At 38.0% G+C, this 24,114-nt stretch overlaps 1 protein-coding gene across 9 annotated transcripts in view; it reads left to right on the top strand.

Moving 5' to 3' along the window:
* Positions 1-1,467: 1,467 nt before the first annotated feature.
* The window catches only part of RALGAPA1 (Ral GTPase activating protein catalytic subunit alpha 1), a 129,024-nt gene continuing 106,377 nt past the window's right edge, over positions 1,468-24,114 (top strand). For 6 of the 9 annotated variants that reach the window (XR_008965361.1, XM_057366668.1, XM_057366365.1 and 3 more), the window contains exons 1-8: positions 1,469-1,845; positions 12,414-12,524; positions 13,022-13,071; positions 14,448-14,505; positions 15,197-15,240; positions 16,155-16,332; positions 17,921-18,036; positions 19,980-20,118. Coding sequence is in view for 8 of the 9 variants with exons in the window: in XM_057366668.1 (XP_057222651.1) it covers positions 1,473-1,845; positions 12,414-12,524; positions 13,022-13,071; positions 14,448-14,505; positions 15,197-15,240; positions 16,155-16,332; positions 17,921-18,036; positions 19,980-20,118 (1,069 nt within the window). In the remaining variant the exon portion in view is untranslated. Of the gene's footprint in view, positions 1,846-12,413; positions 12,525-13,021; positions 13,072-14,447; positions 14,506-15,196; positions 15,241-16,154; positions 16,333-17,920; positions 18,037-19,979; positions 20,119-24,114 lie in introns of all 9 variants that reach the window. The other 3 variants (XM_057366932.1, XM_057366844.1, XM_057366756.1) reach the window with 2 other exon arrangements.

Here is a 24,114-nt window from a genome sequence, read left to right as displayed (position 1 = left end):
ATTTTAGTGATGTCTTAATCTCTTTATTATTTTTAAGCTTGTCTTGAGTTAAAGATATAAAAATTAACAGAAAACAAGCAAATTCTCCAAAGACATCCTTTACTTTTTCAATATGCAGAATTGTGTTTAGAATTAATGAAATAGAGAAAACAAAGCACATAAATCAATGCCTCATTGTTAGATCTTAGAGAACTAAAATATACTATACATATATATAGTATACTAAATAGTTATAGTAAACTAAGTAATTACGATACTAGCTATTACCTAACATTGGTAATCTTCAGATCTCATTTACAGAGATGGTGGAATATTAAATGCTTTGGATCAGACCACTTAGGCAGGCAGACAACAGACTGAGGCCCTCACTGATGCCCTGCTGTGTAAATTCCGCTGCCCTTGTGCTTCTGATATTAGCTGTTATCCATCATTAATTTAAACACTTGGGTTGTGTTATTTATGTAACAGGTCTGTAAATGCTGGCAACACTTGGAATTTTAAAACAAGCCTCAAATAGTTAAATATTGCTAATATTAAAAACTCTAGCTGCTGCAATCAGACTTAGCTCATGGAAGTGGATATCTTCAATGCAAAGCAGAGCACCAGTGACTGTTTAAAATGCAAAAAGATACTGGAGTCTTAAATTATACTACAGCAGGTATCTTTTGCAAAGTCCGAGAATTCTCTATCTCATGAGTGCAAACAAACTTATAGGAGAAACTTGGGACTTTGTCAGTGTTAGTAGTTCAGTCCTCAGCAAGSGTTGATATGGCACCTCATATATTTCCCTGGCTGTTGTTGTGGTTCTGGTGGGGTTGTGCATGGGACTGGGACAAATGTGTTCYCTTGAGTTCATTTTTGGCTTTGCTCTAGGTGCAGCATGGACGTGMTCATCCTATAGAATGCATAAGAAATAAGGATGCCTCAGACCATCGTGCTGGACCCAGTCATGCCTGATGGTTCAGTCTCGATGCCAGCACTGCAGCTGAAGGCGTAGGCAGTGAAATCAGGGAGAAGCAACTCTGGGCAGCTGCTCGAGGTGAGGAGTTGCAGCACTTCGAGGACCAGTGTGGAAAGAGGAACTATGAGACACATCCTTGCTGGTTGCACAACTGAGGATTGAGTAAAGGTTTGGAGTCGCTGCCGTGGTGAATACGGTCYCCACCTGGATTTTATTTCCATATTGCTCACAGGATTCCCCCCTAACGCTGCAGTGTCCCTGTACAGCCAGGGTAGCTGTGTAAAGGGATAACTTTACATTTTACTTACAAACAGCTGAAGTACAGTTTCCTACACCAGTTACTGTTGCGGAGCTGCGCAGAGGATCCTGCAGCCAGCCCCTAAATGTCCCGCTGCGGCGGGTGGCCGCCATCCTCGGTGAGCGCTCCGGCGGAGCGCGGGTGGCACGGCCCCGCCCGCCGCGCTCGGAGGTGCGCTGGGCAGCGCCGCCCTGACGTCGCGACGCGGTTGCCATGGGGACGCCTGGGGTCGTACCTGACGGCTGTCGTGAAGCAGCGGGAGGAAAGCGAGGGAGGAAGAAGGGGGGAGTGCAGGCCCAGCCCGGCCCCCGGCCCGCGGGGAGTTGGCTCCGCGCCGCGCCCCTCCGCCCTCGCCGCATCGCAGTCGGAGTCGGGAGGAGGAGGAGGCGGCGCTGCCGCCTCTGGCTATGTAGGGGCCCCGGAGCGGGCAGATCCGGAGGCCGCTGTCCGCCACTGGAGCGCGGCGCCGGGCCCGGCGGGATGTTCTCCAAGAAGCCGCACGGGGACGTGCGGAAATCCACGCAGAAGGTGCTGGACACCCGCAAGGATCCGCTCACCCGACTTAAGCACCTACGCGTCCTCATCGGTGAGGCGGCCGGGAGGGGGGAAGGGAGTGGGTCAGCGGGGCCGCGGGTCCCGGCGTGGGAAAGACCGGGAATTTGGAGGGACCGGCTGGGCGCTGGGGCGGGAGGCGGACTCGGGGCTCAGCTCTAGCGAGAGACCCCACCCAGCGAGCAGGGGAAGACCCCGCTCCCGCATGGTGGGGCCGGCGGCAGCGAGACTAGAGCGATGTGCCGGGGCTGCGGGACCCCGCGGGCATGGCGCGGGATGCTTCGCTCCTCGCTTTAGACACGGAAGGTGTGGAAGAAGGCGAACAAGTTGTGTGCTTCCCATGTGAATTATTCTCTAGAATACACCAACTGCTAAGTTGGTGCGCATGAATAAAAGTGACTGATGAGGGCAAATGGTGCCTGTAACTCCCGAATCCATTTCGCTGAGTTCTTACAGTAAAAATTTACGTTTGTGTACGTTTTCAAGGTAAGAGCTACAATAGTAASTGCTCACAGAGTAGATGTGAATGAGCATCTATCTATACAGGCAGACTTAAAACACTTTTGRTTTGCCATTTGGTAAAGGAGGACACAAAAGCCCTTAAGTGCTGCCGCAGTTCCATGTGAACAACCATTTAACCTGACCAGTGAATTAGAAATTGTGATTATACGGCATAATTGCCTAATAAAAAAAAAAAAAGCAAGGGAAACAAAAACAAATCTAGAGTTAACCATTTCAAGATATCTGTTAATTGCRTGTGTTTGTAAAAATCTAAGTCATTGTCATCAAGCTGTCCTTGAAAAACAAAGTTTGTTCTGGAGTGTCTTTTGGGCGCTTTAGTTCTGTAAATGCATGTGTTGCTTCTGACAGTTTATCAACACGTGAGCAGGGCTGGGTCAAGGGCAACTGCATTCCGTGTTTAGCACAGAATGCTGAATGGATTATTTTGGGTTCTGCCCACAGTCTGGTGGTATTTATGTATCTTGCCCTCCAAAGCTGGATTCTTTCCTTTCAAAGGAAAACGGCTACAGCTCCCTTTTTTTTTTTTTTTGTATTGGTGTTTAAAGGAACAGGTGTTCCCATGTTGCACCATCTGCTGCTGCATGAGTTATTTTCTGCAACATAGTAATTATCTAGACTYGAAATGGAGAATAGTTGTGTAGCTAGCCATCTAAGAGACTTCAGTAGTCAGATGTATCCTCTTGCCCCACTCAGAATGTACCACTCTGCCTGAGCCAGTTGTGGCTTGCTCTGTGTTGGTTTTTACTATTTCCTCAGTTGAAACTTAAGAGGAAAAAACATTTTTAAGAAGCTAAGTACCTCTCTGAATTTAGATTTCCTGGCTAAAGTATGTTGAATATTTCTAGTTTTGCTTTAGTCRGCAAAACACTCTGAATGATTTTGATCTGATCTGTTCTAGATGTAGTTTTTATGTTGCTTACAATTTATTTACAAGGTTTTTCTTCAGCTTTCTTAATAATTGAATGCCTTTTGTAAGTTGCAAACCATGAGCTGTGTCAAGCAGACATTCTTAGCTAATCTAAGTTTTCTTTTTACTGGCTATAGGACAGACTAAATTTGCTGGGGATGTTTTCATGTGATGCTCCCCCCCCTTCCAGGTGTATATCTCAGTTGTTGAAGCACAGCTCCCACACATCCTTTATCCAAGTTTAGGAGAATACATTGTGTGACTGTGTAATTAGGGAAAGGTATAACAATACTCTTCAGCATGTCTGTTTTGGACACATCTGCAAGATTTTGTCACAGTGCAGGTATTCTTAGGTGCATGAAATACAAAAACAAGGGTTTTTTTAGGGCAGAAGAGTAAGATATTTACATGAATATTCCTACCATAGTGCAAGAGAAGTATAYATCACATTATTTTAAGTCTGTCTTCTGCTGTGATCACCTTCTTGCCTTAATCCTTTCCCTACTGCCTAAAATGACTTCCAGAACAAGGTCTATCCCCTTGCTTCTCCAATTGTTTTTTGACTAATCTGCAGGACCAAATAAAAAAATTGAGAGGACTACATAACACAGACTGCTCCCTGAGRTGACTTCTCATACATGCACTATCCTGCAGCTTGAGCAGTGTAGTTCTGCATCTAATTTTGTCCATAGTGACAACTCCCCCAGAATAATAATTGCCATATTTGTGTGCGTTCAGGGGAGCAAAGTTAGCTATTGCCAACAGACTATCTGAGGGGAGAAAACAGAAGATCTCAGGTCAGCTCTCTTCAGCATCTTCATCAATGAAAAATTATTATTTTGTTTATTGCTCTTAGCCTTGGCGCACTGCAGACTAAAAGACTCTCCAGAAGAGAATTTTTGTCAATTTCACATCCAGGAGAAGGAGGGAATTTTCTCTTGTTCTTTAATTTCAAATACTTTCAGTAGGCCTGCAAGGTGTATTTCACCAGAGTTCTTTTTATATTTTTTGCTGTACATTTTAGTCTTTGATTCAGCAACAATAAACATATCTCACCTTGGAATCATGGTTAAGACTTGAGGGGAGGAAAGAGRGTATTGGTTAATTTTCCCACTATTTCATCAAGGCATCCAGAGCTCCAGTAAGCCAGAATAATGGAAGAATCATGAATAGAGGTGAGCGCTTGTGAGTTATAGCCTGCTAGCTGTCTATTAACRAAAGAGAAATCTAAAAAATTTAATTATGGTAAAAGATGGAGGGTTGCATCCTGCAAGACAATGGTGTAAGTCAGGGATTGTCTAAAGATATTAAATTAGTATAATGCCAKTTTTAGTAAGGGTCAGAAGAGACTGAACAATATCAGTCAAAAGAGACTGAACAATATGAAGCTATGTGGATGGATAGCACAAAGGCCTGTGATTTTTGTTTTTAAAAAATTTAAAGTAATCTGCATTAGATGGCATTTCTTAAATGTCTTTTACAAGATAGCAGTGAGTTGTATACTTTTTGGAAAAAGTATCCTATCATTGGTGACAACTCAGTTTAAATTTAGTAAAAAATGCAAATTAGTCTGCTTAAGAATATACAGAAAGTTTTGTGTCTATTGTAAAGCGGTGATGTACCATTATACCAAATATCATTGYAGCTTTAGGAGTCACTGTTGCTACAGTCAGTGTATAGAAGATTTAGGTATGGCAATGACTCAAATGAGAGTAAAACTTTAATGTGAAAAGACACTGAAAGCTTTAAAATTCCTTTATKTAGGGACAGAGGGTAAAACATATGTAAACATATATGAAAAAGACTAGGAAATAACATATATTAAGGCTTACCAATTTTGAAGCTATGAGTTACCCTAAACGATTTTCGTCTTGGGAAACTTCAGTGCTAGGCTAGTGATCAGTTACAGGCATACTGGGGGCAAATGCATTTCTTGTGGTTTGGGTTTTTTGTTTTTCTGGTTTCRCTTTTTCTGAAACTTTTTAGTAGATAAGTGTTCTTTGCCACTTCAGTCTAGTATTCTCTCTCTGGTTTTCTGGTTTGCTTCAGTTTGACTCCATTCAGCCTTTTTTGTAATTTGGGATCCAGAGCAAATTTTCTGAAATTCAGGTGACTAATTCAGAACTGATTAAATTATTTTCTAAACTAAATATAATATATGACAAATTTATGTATGCCGCAGGTATAAGGTTTTTTAGTAGAAGTTAAAGCCTTTTGGAGACTTCAAAGTAGTAAGAAATACTATCGCTAAGAAATGCTAAGAAAAATTGGAAAGAGATTGAAGTCTCCTATCTTGGGACTTAGCAGTATGTGAACAAAAGTAGTCTGCTTTTCATTGTTATGTTGCTGCAGTATACTTCTTCAAACAACTAGACCTATCTGGTTTAATAGATTTTATTCTTTTGAGATATATTAGTTTCTTTCCATAGGGAAGAATTTACCCCACCCTGCTCTGTTTGTTCTTTTCTTCTCAGTTCTGGGAAGTGCCTTAGAGTCTTGTAAAGTTCCCTGGTGCTGATTTGGTCAATGTGTGACTTTCTAGCAAACTATTCTGCTGTCTTGTTCCTATATGCTGGAAATGATGTAACATTACATTTAGTTTACTGTGTGTGACTGCCTTAGACAGAGCATCTGAACCTTGAGCAGTGATTCCCTTGAGGTCTGGATGGTGGCAGCTCAGCCTKGTCAGGAGCGAGGCCTTGCCGTAAGGAAAGCTGCCGCCTGCAATTGGTGCAGGTGTGATCACTGCTGTTCTCTTGCTGATGGAAGGGTGTACATTGTGTACCTTACGGAGTTAGGTATTGCCTGTGCAATGACTTTCCTGAAAAGCTACACGTATATATGGTATATATGTATTTCTTTTTAGAAGTTGCCAGCTTCTGCAACTTCTTCAATTGGCAGCTAATTGCAATTTTTAGGATCATTAAAGTGGACATAGTATGGCATTATCCTCATAATGTTGCACTGTTTAATCAGACTTCAACATCAAACTAAAATTCTATGATTTTAAAATGGTRGGTTATAAAAAATCTTTCAAGCATCAGATCTTGGTTTATATGTCCTTCTGCTAAAACAGTACTTTGAGCATTCWATAAATAATTAAGACAGCTAGGTATGTGACCCTTCATAAGGTCATACTTTAACAATATTGACTTTTTGTTTTGATACCAAATATGTTGGTGCTGCCTGTTGAATTTAAAGTTTCAGTCAGAATTTGGAAATAGATGTATTTTTTTCTAAAAAAAGGTAAAACCTCTGAATATTTAATGAATTCTCTGTAATCCTACTGTGTGCAAGTAAGTCAAAGGAATATACTACGTTTAAGATATACTTAGAGGGCTGAATTCTTAAGATAGATGTTTTCTTGTTGAGACAGATGTTACTTGTTTCTGAGATTTTTCCCCCTCCTTCTTCACATTTTTTTGAGTAGAAGGTACAACCCTATAATTTGTTAATCCAGAGTAACAAGAAAAGGAAGTACATTGTTTCTCATGAATTATTTTATTTGTATCTGATATCTAAAACTGTACTGCTTTTATCTTTGGAACCATGGAGAGCGTACTTGTAAAATGCAAGAGAGCAGAGTATCTAAAGTGTAGGGTGTTTATTATTTTGTTTTCTTATTCTTTATAGTTGGTTAGTACTTGACATCTCATGTAAATAGTCATTGAAAGTGAAAAGTCAAATTTTATGGGACAGAATGAAATGGACTGCATTTGACATCCATTCTTATATATTGTTTAATATTAAACAATATACTTAAACAGAGATTGCCTTCATCTGAAGGGATTTTAATTTAAAAAATCTATTTCACTGGCAGTTAGCCCTAATGCTTCAGCTGGATGGCATTCATTGGTGTTGCACATCATCAACATCAGTCATAAATGAAAAATAGTTTATTGTTGTTAAAGTGACAGCAAAGGAGAAGCTACAACAAAACTAGGTGCCTAGAGTTTCTGTGGATATGCAAAGCRTATCATTGTTGGCAAGAGTCTAGATTTTTTTTTCTTTCCTGATTAGTCTTAACTGCAGAGGACATGTCASTGCTCATATAACTCAGGGATCTGGATATGGGTTGCATGCAGTTTAAGAAATTTGTCTTCATGTTCTGTCACTCATGACTTACCCCTGAACCAGTTATGTTTTGGTTGGGAGCAGAGGGGGAAGATTTATTCTGCTTTAGTAATTTGGCTAATGTTATGTTCGGCTTGCAGAGTGCAGCAGCGGCCAGGGCTGCTGAATTGCAGGGCTAAGGGCTGGAGCCAGATCAAAGCCCCAGGGTAGACAAAAGGGAGGCTCTGACCGCTTGGTTGCAAAGGAAGGGTCTGTGTGGGTTTAGCTTATGGTGGTTTGAAATGAAAAGAAGTTCATTACTATGGAAGTGTTTGAAGTTGCTTAAATAAAAGCTTAAGTTCTGGACCATGTGTGAATTGTTGTGGCAGTATTTCTTAGAAGTTTACTAGTSTAACTCTTTCGGACTTTGCAAGCACCCTTCGTGAACTAGCTTGGAAAGATGGCAGCTGCTTCTGCTCATTCCTGGTGGTGTAACCGTTTGTATGTAGATGATGTTCATTGGTGCTGTTAACCTGCTTATTCATTTGTGGGGGTTTTTTTTCATTTGTATTGAAAAGATTGTGATTGGGAGTTCAGATTTGTCTGATGCAAAGTAGAAGTCTGTTAGAAGATGTCTGTAAGTTGTGTTCCTTTTTCAGTACCAAAACCCTCAAGAATACTTTGATATTAAATTTGATATCAAATTATTTGATAAAAATACAAAAATTATGTTTTTTAAAAACATCTTTTTGCTAAATAGCTGTTAATTAGCTCTGAAACAGTAAGGGCTAATGTAAAACCTTTGTTTAATAGATTTGCATTTGTGGTTACCAGGGCTCTTTCACTTCGACAGTCRGTTAACTGTGCCAGAGCAACCAGTTGGCTCCCAAGGTTTTCCACTTAACCTGTCTCAGTTACATGCTTTTCTGTTCGAGAGATGCTCCCCATGTAACCTAATCTCTGCTGTTTTGTTGTAAAGAAATGCTTAAATGTTTCAGCATGGAAAATTAAGAATTGATAAGTTTGATTATCCATTGATAATCACAAACCTTTGATTGTCTTAAAAACCTTTGCTTTCTAGTGGCACTCGTTTATTACAAGGATTGATACTTAACCTCTCAGTCCATAGCAGGCCTCTGCTTTGCAGAAATAGATCCAGAAGTCTGGACGGCTTCCAGATCATTGTTTGCTACAGTTGTCACTAGTGTTTTGGAGTTTGGTAAGGACGAGGGAAAGTGACTTAAAAGCCAGTAAGTCTTGGAATRAGGCAGAATAATATTTTCATCATACTACATGCTCTGACAATTTTATGTAAAAACATAGTAGCAAATTCTAAAACTCTTAAAATAGAACATAACCACAACTTAATCTGTAATGATGCAGACTGTTCTGTTAAATTTCTGCAATGTGGTGTAAACTGATGAAAGTTCCCTTCAGAAGAGTTAAAATATGTGTCTAAGATCTGTTTTGGTGGGGTTTATTTTGTTTCAAGTTCATATTTTGATTGTTTACCTTTAAAGTTCTGTCCTGTGAAGAAAAGTACTTGCTTACTTGCTTTATAGTATCTTAATTTTACACAGTGTGATGACTCCGTGCTTTAATTTAACTTTCTCCTTAAAACAAGAAAAAAAAAGCACCACTCAACACAGAGTTAGTGTGGAGATCAGATTTGYATCAGTTTTTAAGTTACAGAAAATTATCAAAAAACAGCAAAGATCCATGTTTCTTGCTGTTGTAAAGTATGAAGAAAACCACATTCTCTTTATAAACAGCTGGATTTTAGTGTACTGAAACTATGCTTTGTACAGTAGAAACTTTAGATTTTGTATCCCTTTCGACCATCAGTTTTCCCTCCCTCATTCTGAGGAACTTTTCCAACYGTTTCATATGGTGCCAGATCTATTTCTGAGTTCTTCCCTCCTCCCAATCTGGACATAGAAGTGAGAACACGAGGAGTGCACTAGTTTGTGTTAGTTATATGATCTGTGGTAGAAGAATATAAAGTTCTATTGTTTAAAAATGAAAAAAAAATGTACTGGAAGTTGTAGAGGAAAGCCTGTTTCTGTTTGAATCCACTCTACATAAAAACAAAACCATGTCTCTCTTCTTAAAAAGGCAGAAAATACTTAACTACCCAAATCAGAGAAGCAACTTCCTGCAAATTCCCAGTTCAAGGCTGTCTGAAAAGGATATACTGTTTGTTGAGGAAATTATTTTTATCTCTGTGCAATGCTCATGTTTTGAGAGAACATTGAGAAGAAACAGTGACCTGGTGTTGGAGAAGATGATTTATGATGTGAGAATTGAGGAGCTGTTCCTTTAGTTGATGACAAGGATAGAGGTGAACTGAATATTTTAGAGACATTGGGAAAAAAATCAGATCCTTAATTAAAGAAGAAAGCTGTAACAGCAGCATATATCTGGAAGTTTTAATGATAAAGTAATCAAACAGAGCAATAGTGTCTCCATGCATATATTAGTCTTGTGAATTGTGTTTGGTATAGAGGTAGCTGTGAAATGAAATTATGTTTTCAGGTGACCAAATCAAATTCTCTTAAGGTCTACAATGTTATCTCCATGCTGTATCTATTGCCCCCACCCCGTCTCCACCTCTCTCTTGCCATAATTCATGTCAGGATATTCATAATGAGTTCCAAACTTCTCAACCAATGCAAAGTTACACATTTCTGCACCAGCAGCTTACAGAATCGCTGTAGGTGTCTGTAGGAGGCAAACCTGTCAGATGAACAACTGAGTTTTCCCTCCTCCCTTAGGAGGATAGATAGGATTCTCAGCATTACCAGAAATAGTTCATGGGTTTTTTTTTAAGTATTATTTTCACATAATAAAAGAATAAAATTCCTATTAAATAAAATGTTTTCTTTCATCTTAAGCAATAGTATTTATTGCAAGAATTCAGTTGTTGTTAACTGGTTTCCATTTTAAAAACTTGCTTTTGATTATGCTATCAAGTGTGATCTTAGGAAGGAATCAGATTGAAATGCATTTGCTGKAGAAATTGCGAAGTCAAGGCATTTTTTACTTTCCTCCTGCACTTGCAAGCTACAGCTGTGTTCTGAAGGTACACTTTTAATGTTAATTGGGTGTTAGTGGTAATAATAAAGGTCTACCACTGCTCCTCCAAGCATTTTTTAGGTGATTGACACCATATTGTTCCTAAATTAAAATTTGAAAAAAAAAGACAAACCTCTGAAATTCACCTCACCCTCCACCCCAAAGGCCAGAATGCCTTACCACAATACAAGCTGTACATACCAAATTATGTGGTAAAATGACAGTCAGTGTTCAGCTGGTTATGTGGACAAGCCTTCATTTTGTTGCCTGATGAATCTAGGAATAGTGTCTCCAAAAAATTACTGATTGTTGTGTTGAGATTGAGTGTTTAAAGAATACATTCAGTTTAGATGTTTGGTGTGGGGTTTTTTTTTGGTCTGCTTCAGAGTTGACCCCTGTCTGGGAAAAGAATGTGGGCCTATTTCAGGAAACAAAACATTTAACATGCCTRCAAAAATGCAGCATTCCTTTTTTTTTGATTGGAAGACACCCTGTTTAACTCCTTCCTAACCCTTTATTGGAAGTAATATTTTCTGCACCTTTGCATTGAATGAATGATTTCASTGCTGTCTATGCGCAATTCCTGTACAGTCCTATGAACGTATGGACTACAAGATTATCTTGTGTCACCCTTCTTTCTCCTGAAAGTCTCAATCATTGCGTTCTTTTTCTTTAATCTTCCCATCTCAAACTCTTGATTTTTCTTCCAGTATTTTATTGTCCCTAGCCTAATTCACTTAGGATTCTGCCTCATGAGTGGAAGTGGTTGTAATGGTTGGGCTTATGCTCTACTCGTAGCTTTATTTCATGCGCATTTCCCTGATCAGCTGAAAATCATCATTCAGTTTATTTGAAGTGGAATTGTTTTTTGTTGTCCTTTCGCATTTCTGTCTCTAAACTCTAGCAGTTCAGCTGCTGATCTGTAGGTGGTGTGGCAGTTTCTGCATAGCTGGGGGTTTGGTAATCCTGTAGATGGTCAGGTGCGTGCTCGCTGCTCTGAACCTCTGTTTATTCCTAGCTGAGCTGCCTTGCTTAAGAATTGATCTTGGCTGCTGATATAGTGCTGTCTGTTCCAAGAGCACTGGCTCTACTACACTCATATGCAAGATGATGGCAGAATGCTGTGATATAGCAAAAACTAAATCTGTGCTGGAGACTTCCATAACAAAATATATGTTAAAATTATGTTGATAGTCCTCTAGAGCTACATAAGAAAACATAACGGAAAATATGCCATGCCTTYTGCTGATTATTCCTGACTTTGTGCTCTACCATTTCTATATCCATTCATGTGAAATGATGGAGATTGGTATCATTCTAAAAAGAGTTAAAGCCTCTATGATCCAGTACAGAATTAGAAGGAGGTTTTTAGAATATRCATCTACAGTGAAAGAGGATGTCTCAATATATATGGCTAGTGAAAGGGTCAAGAGATTTTGCCTCACCTTTCTTCRTGTTTTGCTTTTGTTTGGTTCTGTTTGTTTCACATCAGTATTCTGAAAGAGGAGAGTTTTGYCATTTAAAACACTGTCTTCCTGTTCCTCTGTGCTTCCATGGTATTGTTTTATCCACCTAGTTTCTCAAGTGTTATGTAGTTAAATAACAGGACAGGGAGTGTCCTTTGGTTCAGTGTGTACTAAGGCTTGATTGTCTAAAATGATCACTTTAAAATTAATCTAGATAAGTCACTGTGTATTTCTTTACCAGGAATTTGCAGAAAACCATCCAGAGAGTTGTGGGAAGAGAGTCTGGAAACCTTCCTGGGATACACAGGAAAGCACATTCCCTTATAGTTACAGTGMTATTTCAACCTCAGTATATCCCTGACTTCCCATCTTCTGATCTCCTGAGACCATRCATTAGGCACTTATGGCATTCCATACTGAATTTCATTACCCTCAGTATAAAGAATAAAAACTTCAAGAGTTCCTTTACCAATAATAATTTTTCTTTTAAATATCTTCAGTTCTTACAGCTGGGTAACAGTATGCAGCAGTTGACTGAATATTTGAAACATATGAACAATGTTCTGTTCTTTTTTACAGAGAATGCAGAATCAATTGATCTCAAACAGTTTTTCGACCTACATTTTTCACATATATATTATGTGTTCTTTGAAAATTTTGTGACTATTGAAGTAGGCCTTAAACAAAAAGGTGAGTATTTCAGTTAAARCTCTTTCTGTCGTGATGATTGTGGTTTCATTACAAAATAAAGCAGAGTGCTTTAAATAAAGCTGCRTGGTCACAAATGGCAGCATTAGCTGTGCAGAAATATGTGTAAGCATTGACTTTGCAAATAAAGACAGAGCAATGAGATGTGCATGCTGGGGAAGTGAGCAAGAAGTGTTTATTCTCTGATGACTGGGTTTGCCCTTTTGCAGAGTGAGGATTCTTAAGGTGTTATGCTTTGTGTTCTSCCGAATTCTTCTTTAACAAGATACTGTGTTACTTAATCTTTCACAGTTGTAGGTGCCATGATAGGAAGGTATAAAAATTGTAGATGTTATAAACCATATTTTAGGGTATAATTTTTATTTGCAGATGTAATGAAAATTTATGGTTGTATAAATGCATGTTTTCATTTTACACACTTAAGGATCTTTGTTTTCATAATAAAAGTGCATATGCTATTTATTTTTAATTGCAACTAGGTCACAAGTCTCAGAGAGAAGAATTAGATTCTATTCTTTTTATTTTTGAGGTAAGATAATCTGAATATATTTTTGTGCTTTAAGTCCTGTTATTCTGCTGTTGTAAATACACTCTGCATTTAACTGCATTCCTTCTTTTGCATAGTGCTGAATTTATGTGCTTTGTGGGAAAAAGAAAAATTTGACTTTCAGTTTAGCAAGAAGATGTCTAAACTGCAAAAAGATTTTTCTGTATCTCTAGATAATTGATTACTCTTTGGTGGTGGTGTTTCCCTGTAATGTATTATACACAATGAAATGCTTATAAAAGTGATCTCTGTTTAGTCGTGATCTTTTTGACCTTTTGATTGCATGTTATCTCTGATTTTTCTCAGATTGCYACTGCAGAGTTTTTTTGATAGATCCTTTTTATTTAAAAAAATATTCATTATTTGAAAATTGCATTTCACAATATTCTTTCCAAAAGCATATTTGGGCTTAAGATTAATTAGAAACTAATGAAATAATTTAATAAACTCAGAACATTTCTGAGCAGACATTATAGTTTAGAAATAGCTTAGAATGTCAAGTTTTCGTTTTTCCTTTTCGATGGAGGCATCTAATTATCGAATAAGGATTGTGGGTCTTTTTAAATATGCAAAACTAAAAGCTGATCGATGCTTATCACAGGGTTGAATACGAATTCAACTATTAATTATTTATTTATTTGTGAAGTATATTGGTGAATCTGAAAGAGAGCTAGTTCATTTGTTCACTAGTTACTGCATAAAGGTGGTATGTGCTTTGGAAGCAGTTRAACTGTGTGCTGGAGGGCCACAGCCAGGAATTCATTTGGAAAATCAGGGTATTTACAAGTTGCAAATGCCTCTAGTGTAAATGTTGCAAGCGCTACATGGTTGATTTTTAACTGCCTTCATTACTAACTGCTCTGCTTGTTGCTGTCTGGAGATGCTCATTCTCTAATCTGTTTGTAGAAGCCTTGTTTTACTGTAGCTCATTAACCCTCAGTTGAGAAGGATGAAGCAAATGTTTGCTTGTGCCACAGAGGCAAGTTGATAGCCAGACACCCTAGTTGAAGCCATTAGAAAGGTGGAATAACTTAACACAGTCTGTTGTGAACCACAGCAACTGAGACAGACACTCATCCCATTCCATTGCCTGTGCTGTAAGCAGCAGTATCCATCAGAGAGGAAGTGGAGGCAGATGACCTGCACTAACATCTGAAGTCTCCAATGCAGGACTTGTCAGACAGCCTTTGAGCTTCTTAGCTTTAGGAATGGGATCATCTTTTAAGGACAATAATGCTTCTAAGGAAAGCAGTGTGGGAATTCTGTAAATTGGTGCTTCAGTTTCTCATSTGTGGTCTTTGTGAAAGTGCGAAGAGCAATGTCTGTAACATGCATCCTTGGGTTATGTTTTTTTACAGAAAATTTTACAACTCCTTCCTGAAAGGATTCATCAGAGATGGCAATTTCATAGTATTGGTAAGTTGATTTTTTCATTCTCTCTCTTCCTCTCTTCCTCTCTTTCTTCTGCTCTCTTTCTTTCTTTTGCACTCTCTCTCTTTCTTTCACACGCTCTCTCTTCATTATCTTTCATTTCTTATCAGTAGCTCATTTCCTTAAACTTTAAGTGACATAACAGGAATTATGGTCTTGAAAATTTTGCAAGCTTGGTGAAGGAAAGAAAAGTAAAGAAACAGACAAAAAAACCCCACCGATGTAATGAATACTCTTCTAGATAGATTTAAATTTGAAATGTGGAAATAGAAGAATGACTGAGAAAGAACAAGGACTGGGGAAAAGTTTAATTTTTAAATTTTTCTCTTTATTTTTTTCTCTTAGMAATACATTTCAAAATTGACATGAGGTCTGTATTTGTAAAAATTTGTAAATGCTGATTTTRTGCATAATGATGACTTGAGAATGATTTAATGTACATATCTCAAAAGCCCTTGGGTAAAGATATCTGAGGAAATGAAAGGTGATGTTTGACTTTTTTTCCTTCTGGCATTGAGTCAGTTGCTTGAAGGTATCAAGGTCACCAAGATTAAATTGGAGATTGCCAAGGACTTGTTTAAAAGTGACAATCAAGTCTGACCGAGAACTCTTGACATCTTACTTACTATAAAAAGAAAGAACAAAAGCAAACAAATTTTTTTTTTCTTTTTTTTAGGGTTGATTTTAAAGAAGCTTCTTCACACTGGAAATTCATTAAAGGTATTGCAAAAAGTTGCATGCACTTTTGTCTGCAATACTAAAAAACACAAATAAGAACGTAAGGTCAAATTTTTAGAGTAAAGGAACAGGAATGAGAACCAGACTTGTGTGCTGTGAAAGAGTGACTTCAAGTCATCAGCTTTATCCCAGTAAAACTACTCACAGTAGTAATGTGTATATTAGAAGCCAGTGGTTTAAAGGATTTTACATGAACGCAGTAGTAAGCCTTAACTCTTCATTTTTAGGGGCAAGAAAGCTGATTTTGGGGCTCAGGCTGCCTTGCAAGTGGAAGATTATCTATACCAGGGAGATCTCCTGGTGGGTAATTTAAATGGTTTACATGGGACAAAAGCCACCCAAATGTCAGACATAGTTTTGGTACTGCAGCAAACAGCTKCACTACTCCATGAACCACCTGCAGGCTTCTCTGGTACTGAAATTCTCCAGTGTGGGAGCCAGGAAGGGAGTGCTCTAGAACTTTATTGCCTTTCTTGAAGGACAGACRAAAGAAGGTAGAATTGGTCCTTCTGATACAGAAAGCTCACTCTGTGGTTATAATTCATGAACACATTTAGAAATTTTATGTCARTCTTTGTATTTTCTGATAAATTCACATGGCATCTTGCAGTGCTGCAGTCAAGCAGGTGGTTAGACATGTGTTGGTTTTCTTTCTCTTCTTTCAGAGAAACCCCTGTGAAAAATTATGTGAGKCAAATAGCAGTGAAGGTGCCAGGCTTGTCCTTGCATTTCATGAGGAGCAGCAGATGTGTTAGTTTGGCTCTGCTGATTGCTGGGGATCATACTGTCTTGTCTTCATTTTTTTTTTTATCGTTCCCCTTCTCCCTCCAGGGCAAATGGAAATGCTTTTGTATGTTGTGGGACAACATCATTTATTCCATGTTTTTTCTTTTAAGATACGTCGAGAGGGTGTGCGTCTCTTTCTTTTGTGGCTGCAAGCACTTCAAAATAACTGTAGTAAAGAACAATTATGGATGTTTTCTTGCTTGATACCTGGATTTTCATCACCACAGTCTGAATATGGCCCCCGAACACTAGATAATCTCATTAACCCTCCCCTTAATGTTCAAGAAAGTAAGTAATTTGGTAATATTATTTAATTCACAACATAATTCAAATCTTGTCACAGACAAGGGAAGTTGAAGTAACGAAGAACTAACATAYACATATACCCAGGGAGATTACAGGACTGTCATGAGTTTCTTAGCAGCTTATCAGGTCTTCTTTCTGTAGCAATTTTTGTCTTTTTTGTTGTTTTTCAGGATGAATTCGTTTTTGTGGTTGCTGGGCTTTTTCCCCCCAAGTAGGGTATTGTAGCTTAAYATACACTGGTGAAAATAAAATGATCAATTGCTTGTAATTCTTATGAATTGCAAGAGGATCCTGCATCTACTGCAAGTTTGCACAGGTGAATTCTGCTTATATCGAACATTTGCACTGGCTTTCGTAGTCCAGGGAGCAGGCTGTGCAAAGCAGTTTCTGGTGTGACCTTCAAGAGAAAGAGTGGTTGTTAGGGCAATGTGTCAGGATAAATATGTCTGTGTATGACCAGGCAATTAAGGCTGAGATATTCTTGTAACTTGTAATCTTCATAAAGAATCGGACCTTGTAAACTGCAAAACTTGAATTCATAAAGGTTTTCATCAGTGTAAAAGCTTGAGCATTCTGAGATGAGGTTTTTGTACTTTCTGGATTTTTTTTAAATGGTAAGGTCATTATCTTGGCTCTAGTCCATAGAGTGAAGATGATTTTTCTCTTAAGGTAATTCTTAKGACAGTTTTTCCTTTGTTCACTCAAGAATTATGTGCCTCCTAACCCAATTTATTCTTGATAGTGGGATTTGAAGCTCATTTATTAATGAATGGATTCCTTAGTATTAATTGGATGGAGTCTTTGAATGTGAGTGCAAACTGCATTCACCTAAATGGTAAAAATAACTTACTCACTTTTTTCCTTGAATGTTAAGTGCTATTGCCTTCTTTCCATCTTGTCTTAGTATCTGAGTACTTTATTGCTTGTAGAGGAAAGTGGTGTCTCTGTGACTAGTAATTATATTTACTGAAGCACCACAGAAAAAATTCATGGCAGGATAGCTCTGCAAGTAAAGTTTTGTTACCTTCCTAAGCCCTTTTTTGGAGTTAKCTTGTGAAATTCAGAGTGCAGAAAATGACATGTGAATATCTAACCACAGGAATAGGAGAAAAATTGACTCTGAACTGGCTTCACTGTTGAGGCAAACAGGGATACAGCTAGTAAAACTTAAAGGAAATGTAACTGATCAACTGCTAAATGGGAAAATGGTGAAAGATGTAAATAAAGATTTGACATTCATGTGCCATAAGTGTTAAACTATTATTTGGATAAATTCCAAGAGAAACGGATTACACCTTTTGGAAAAATTTGGGTTTGGCAGGTAGATTCCAAAAGTACCTAGAGAAAACCTAGTTATTGTCTGCTGTACGTTTTGTATGTGTAAGAAATTAGTTCTCTAGCACTTCATTAGTTAAAATTTCCTGATTTTCATTAATCTRTGGGTGGACTGTTTTACCTGTAATTGTCTCTGCTTACCGCAGTGCATTTCTACGTTCATGACTTGGTAGATGTTTACGCATAAGARGAAATTATCTAAATGTTAGATGTACTTCTGTTTTTCTTTAAATAGCTCAAGTGACTATAGAAGAAATCACTCCACTTGTTCCTCCACAATCAGGAGATAAAGGACAAGAAGATTTAACAAGCTATTTTTTAGAAGCACTTTTGAAATACATGGTAATTCAGGTATGCTCTATAGTTKTCAAGCAAGTATGTAACAATTAACAACCTTTTGTCCTTTACAGTAAGCTTTCTACTCATAGCACTGCAAATATTTCAAAGATTCTCTCCTTACCACTCCCTTTTTTGTAAAAAGCAAACTGTCCTAGAAAAATGTTTTCTTATCTTGTGTGTGAAGATTCCTGGACCTGTTACCACAGGATCTTCTATCAGATCAAGACTTGTYTGTCACTCCTAGCAATGCTGATTTCAGTTCCCTTCTCATTTTCATCTCCCCTTCCCTGTCCTGTTACCTTCACCCAGTGGATCAACTGTGTGCAGGAAATGAAGATTTGAATGAGTATTTAGTCCATAGTGTGCAACTCGACCACACACAATGTTTTTCCTTTTGAAGTCTGATAGTTCCATGATTTCAGCCAGTACAGGGCACAGCAACAGCTTCTATCAAAAACTGTGGCCTAGCTGTTACGTGTAATGTAATTGATTTGCTGGCCAAGTAGCACGTGCTGCTTCTGATCCTGCTGTGCTGTCATGTGCACAGCAAACTGCCACAACACATGGTAGGTATTCCTAGGTATTCCTTGTGGGTCACACTTGTCCTGCAGAACCCAGCTGTGTATCCRTCAGTTTTTTTTACAGTTTTATAGATTTTGCTAGAGAAGATGGATAGCGTACACATACAACAAATGTTAAACATTTCATGGCTTCCCTTTATCTATAATCTTCCTCTGTGAACTTGGCATGCTGGAATAATTTCCAACCTCATTTTATTGCTTCCAGCATCTCCCACTTTGAATAGAAGCCATCATTCTTGTGATCCATAGGATAAGCTTAATGCTGACTATTTACTTTGAAGAAAAATAGCCCTTGTATTTTTGAAGACAACTGCTTTTTTTTTGTAATAAATTGATAGTATTATATTTAAATTCAGATGAGTCATTGAGACAGGTGTCGTAGAGATTGTTCACTATGTGAATACTGAATTCGTTTGCTGAAGTCCCTTTAGAGGCACTGATAATTGCAAGCTGAATAGTTACTTCTTTGATATTAGGTTCTGCTAAAGGATGTTGTGTGACTAAATTATGTGTATCACCTATTCTATTGTGTTATATTGGGGGAYAAAATATATGCATGTGTGTTCCACTCTACAGACTCATTGCCCTGAAAAYAGATTATAATAGAACTGTAGCCTTTGAGTAAGAAGTGAAAGACCAGAGGGGAAAAGAAAAAAAAAAAAGAGAGGGAAGTCTTCCTTTATGTTATTTATTATAGTCTTGGCAGATTACCCAGCTCTGCAGGCAGATGGTTTCTCAGGAACAAAGATGGAAACTACATTTTGGATTTCCTGAGAACTTACCATACTTGTTCCTAATTACCACGTCGGAAAACATTTCATAATGGAGAATGCTTAGTGCTCATGATCCATGAAAGTATATTTGTGGAACTCAGCTTTAAAGTTTTATCTTCTGCTGCTTGTGGTTGAAAAATTTGTTTGTTTCATGTTGCCTATTACACAAATGAACCCAAGTACCTATAATAATGASTATATGGGCACATGTTAGTCAAAATGTGTTAAAAGAAATTGTCAGAGAAATACTTGAATTATTAAGTAATTATTCTTTTTTTTATTGAAACATTTTGAWATATAAAATAGTTTTATTAGAAACAATGAATTTAGGCTTACTCCCTGACTTGGCAAGATAACTGCAAAAGCAGATGTATTTGTTTTGGTTTCAGTATTTCATGTGTTCAAGTTCATTTTGAAACAATATTTTGGAGGAGAACAGTCTTTGTTTCATTGACATTTCCTAGSTAGTTTCTGTTTAATCTTTTTGAAACTGTTTATTAAAATATATATGATTTTGTTTCAAAGAAATAACTTTAAAAGACATTTCATCAGTTACCTTTCTCTTATATATACTTTCTTTGTCCAAATTATTTTTTTTAAGGTTAAGAGTTTAGAATGGAAGAACAAGGAAAACCAGGAAAAGGGATTTTCATTTTTATTCTCAAATTTTAAGAAATACTACTTACCTTCTATTTTCCCAAACATCTGTAAGGAGACCAGCTTGTATAACCCTATACTTGGTAAGTACTAACACAGCTGATAAAACTACTGCATTTCATCTAATCCGATTAGTGAGAGATGCCTCTGCCCAAATTAAGGTGCTAGTGAGACCAAATACTGACTTTATTTTGTAACATTAAGTGCAYAGGGGAAAGAAAAGACGGAGAGAGAGAGAGAGAAGGAAAAGGAGAGAGAGAGTGCAAGCAGAAGCTGGTGACTGCTTATAGATCCAGCAGTGTCTTGTTGGTCCTTCTTCACCCTGGGCTTGGTTGTGGGGTGTGGGACCTGGTTTGTTCATCTGTTTGTAAGTTCTGTGCAGAAAGGGCTGCTGGGTCAACAAGGTCTGCCGCTGACTGTGAAATCTTTTCACTATTTATGCATTTGAGCAAATGAATTAATGTTTATTGGCTACAAGTGTTACTGTTCTCTTATTAATTAGTATTCCATCTTCTATTGGCTAAATTACTCTGTTGTATCTTATGCTAATTAGTCTGCATGTTCAGTCTTTCTCTTCTTTTCAGATGGTGGGTTTCTTGGGTTGGGAAGTCGGGCCTCACAGGTCTCCCCCTGCAGAATTACATTTTACCCAACTGGAGCTGATTTCAGCAGAGTTGCTGAGTTGGTTTTAATRATTTCATCCTTGTCTTCTGACAAATGTCCTTGTGGCCCCTAAATTCGGTGTTAACCAGGGTATGCTAACCAGATCTTGCCTCTGCTGGGTCTGGAATTTGCATCATCCTGTCACAAACTCCTTCTTTCTGTGGCCTTGACAATATTTGAGACAGGCAACTGTTCTTTGACTGCTACCAAGAGAGTATAGCAAAGCAGTTTTGAGCTTGAGTCATGCTGCCTATGAAGGGCATTCTCCAAAAGTATTTGTCATGAAAAAACATGTTAAAGTTTCCGTTTATGGTTTTTAGTTCTTTGTTTGTGAAAGCCTCTGACCCTTTTATTAGAGTCAATCTTTCTATATTAACCTGAATGAAGTAAATTAAATGTTCTTGTAAAACTATATTTTAATGTGACCTGTATTGTTGATCTCAGGCTCTGAAGAGAAACTACTGCTGCTGAAGTAAAAGGTGTTAGTGTGCTGTTCTTTGGGTGTGTTTGTTTTATCTCTACAGAATCACAGTGTTTGGATWATATGGTGCTTGCTCATAGTTCTGACAGGGCAAAGTTAGGTTTTTGTGCCATTTGCATTTTATCAAGGGCTTGCAGTAGGAAGAGGAAGTTAGGGTTTAACACAATCTTTAAAGCTGATGCTGCTACAATGTGTCTTTCCATACAGAGAGCAAAATGTTAGGTATTTGCTCAGCAAACCTGAATTTTGCTCAGAGTTTTTAGCCCATTTTAARCCAGAATGTTCTTTGGAAATCTTGATTTTGTTATCTCAGGTTTGCATGCATCTATGCACATGATGGTTGTAGGCAAGAGATTTCAAGACTCTTCTTTGCAAAGCAATGCCTTGTACACAGGCTTTAAGTTACCATTTCACCGCTTGAGTAATACAGTCCTATCACCATTACTCTTAGCTGTTGATGCAGCATCTCAAAAGGACTGGTAGTGATCTCCAGACAATTCCATATTCTAAAATCAGGTTGTCAGGGAAGTTTGTTGAAAAGGTCTTAGTTTCTTCCAGTCCATGTGCATTTATTTATATTTCAGAGATTTTTGCGTCAAAACCGTGTTCTCTTGGGACAGTGGACGTTCTCATCTAGGGCAGAAGAACCAGTATAAATACAGCTATGAGTAACAGTAGAATAAGAGTTATTGTGGAGATGCACTGAAGTGACTCAGTGATAAAATAGCTACAAGAGTGATGGTAAGCAGTGCTGAGAAAGCACATCTACCATTGCTTGCTACTCCAGAACAAGAAATATGGAAATACTATTACCTCTTTCTATGAAGATCTTCACTGAGTCTTCCATAGAAGTTTTCCTGTAGTCCTCTGTTCTTCTGTGAAYTATAAACAAGAAGTTTCCAAGACCTTAGTAGAGGAAAATGAAAACAGAAATGTGCACAGATCCCCAAAATTGCTGTGAGTGCCTTATATTGTGCGCAGTCAGCAGCTGTGAGAATTTTTGGAACAATACAGTGATGAAAACAACAGAGCACTGGTAAGTAGAGTAATTTTTTCTCCTCTATGTAGTTYTTCTCTGGCATGCATCTTCCCAACCTATCTGAAAATAGCGATGTGTTTGTTCTGAATTTACAGCCTTGAGGCTGAAAGCAGGGCAAACTAGAACACTGAGCTTACTACTAAGAACAGTTCTATTCTACTGGTATAATGTTTAATTTAGGAGAAGTCATGAGGTATAAATCAGAACAGTAGTTTTATAAGCAAGCATTGATACAGAGCTTTACTGGAGATAGTATGTTGGGCAGAGATTTCTTTCCTGATAAATAGTAACAAGYACCAATCATTTCTGTTACAAGAASGCTAAATATAGTGCCTCCTTCAAATTCTTTAGTATTACAGACTTAGAAGAGGAATGTTTAAAAAGCCCATGAGATTGTTTTTGAGGGGGTTTTGTTTAGTGGTTTGGGGATTTTTTTTTGTTTAGTTTGGTTTGGCTTTGTTCAGATTTCTTTGGGTTTTTTTTGTGTTTTGGATTGGGCTTTTTTGCCTTAGTGTTTATTTTGATTGTAATGTCTTTCTATCTTGTGTATGTCTTCCACCACCTGCAGCTTCCTGTTCTTTTTGTCATCAGCTCACCTCAGGTTCCCAGAGGGGGCRGAGTATGGGTTGGGGAAAGCCTAAAACACAACAGAAAGAAAAAATGGAAAGCTAGGGGAAGGGAATATTTCCTCTTGTGATGGTTGGGTCCATCTAATAAGCTCTGTTTTGCTTTGGTTTTATGTCTATGTCCTCATCTGAAGCCTTGATACCTTCTTCCAAGATGGACRGCAATGTGAAAATACAAGAAATGGCTGAAGGAGGATACATTTGAGAAAGCAGCTGCACCACATAATACAGTTGAAATAAATTSTAGAAAGAGGATGTTCTGAGAGGTTATGAAACTGGGAGACAGTGCACTGCGAAGACGTGTTTACTGCATGTTTAGTCCTTCTGAAAATACTGCTGGTATTGCAGCGCTTGTGCTCTGCTGAATGCTAGTAGATACCAGCGAGAACTGATTTTTGCATTTTTAAATGCTGTGCTGCCAGGCATTAGTTTCCTTATTCACAAGATTGTACTTATACATGCTTGTTTAAGATACCTTAATTTTTAATTTTCTTATAACCTGCTGCTTTTCACAGAAGGAAAACAATGTACTGGGATGTTATTATTTGTAATAAATAAACTATTTATAACCTTGTCGGAGTATTCTGTGCATTTGTTCCTTAGGTAGATGGTATCCAAGAATCATGTAGGTTTTTTCCCACTAAAAATAATGCTTCCATTGAAAAGTATGGATATATGTTTGAAGTCTGTACAGGAAACATTCCTCAGTTTAGCAGCATTGTGATGGGTTTATCACTACTTACCTATGGRGCTTTTGAAATGACACCAAAATAGACCAGCATGGATATCCTCAGTGCCTGGTGCTGGATTTTGTGTATTTGTAATGATAACAAGGAAATCTTCACAGCAGTTTGGCAGATAGGCTGGCTTTGCTTTAGATGCCTTAAAAAGGCTGTCATAATAGAATTGCCTAGACAATTGGTGATTGTTTCTTCACTGCTGTCCAGATTTGTCCCTTCTGGTTTCTGACACCATAAACTGRCAAAGTTGTGCAGGATCCTCTAAAACACTTACTGACTTTGCATAAAGGAGGATACAGTCAGGGAACAACTTTAATTGTTTAGTGTGACTTTTTGAAATCTTTGACTCTCACCATTAGTATCTTTGAACTGCCTTCAGGTTGGCCTATAAAACCACTGAAGTTCTCTCTTGCTCATGTACTGCAGGCTGTGGAAGAATTGAGGCAGTGCTGACATACCATTGCAGTATATGGATAGGACCATCATTTTTCCATACTTCCTTCTTTTTGTTAGTTGTTTTTTTTTTTTTT

This window comes from Malurus melanocephalus, unplaced genomic scaffold (genome assembly GCF_030028575.1).
Source record: "Malurus melanocephalus ecotype Western Australia unplaced genomic scaffold, MMel_1.1 scaffold_0, whole genome shotgun sequence".
NCBI classification, from domain to species: Eukaryota; Metazoa; Chordata; class Aves; order Passeriformes; family Maluridae; genus Malurus; species Malurus melanocephalus.
This window is presented reverse-complemented; position numbering and strand designations above follow the sequence as displayed.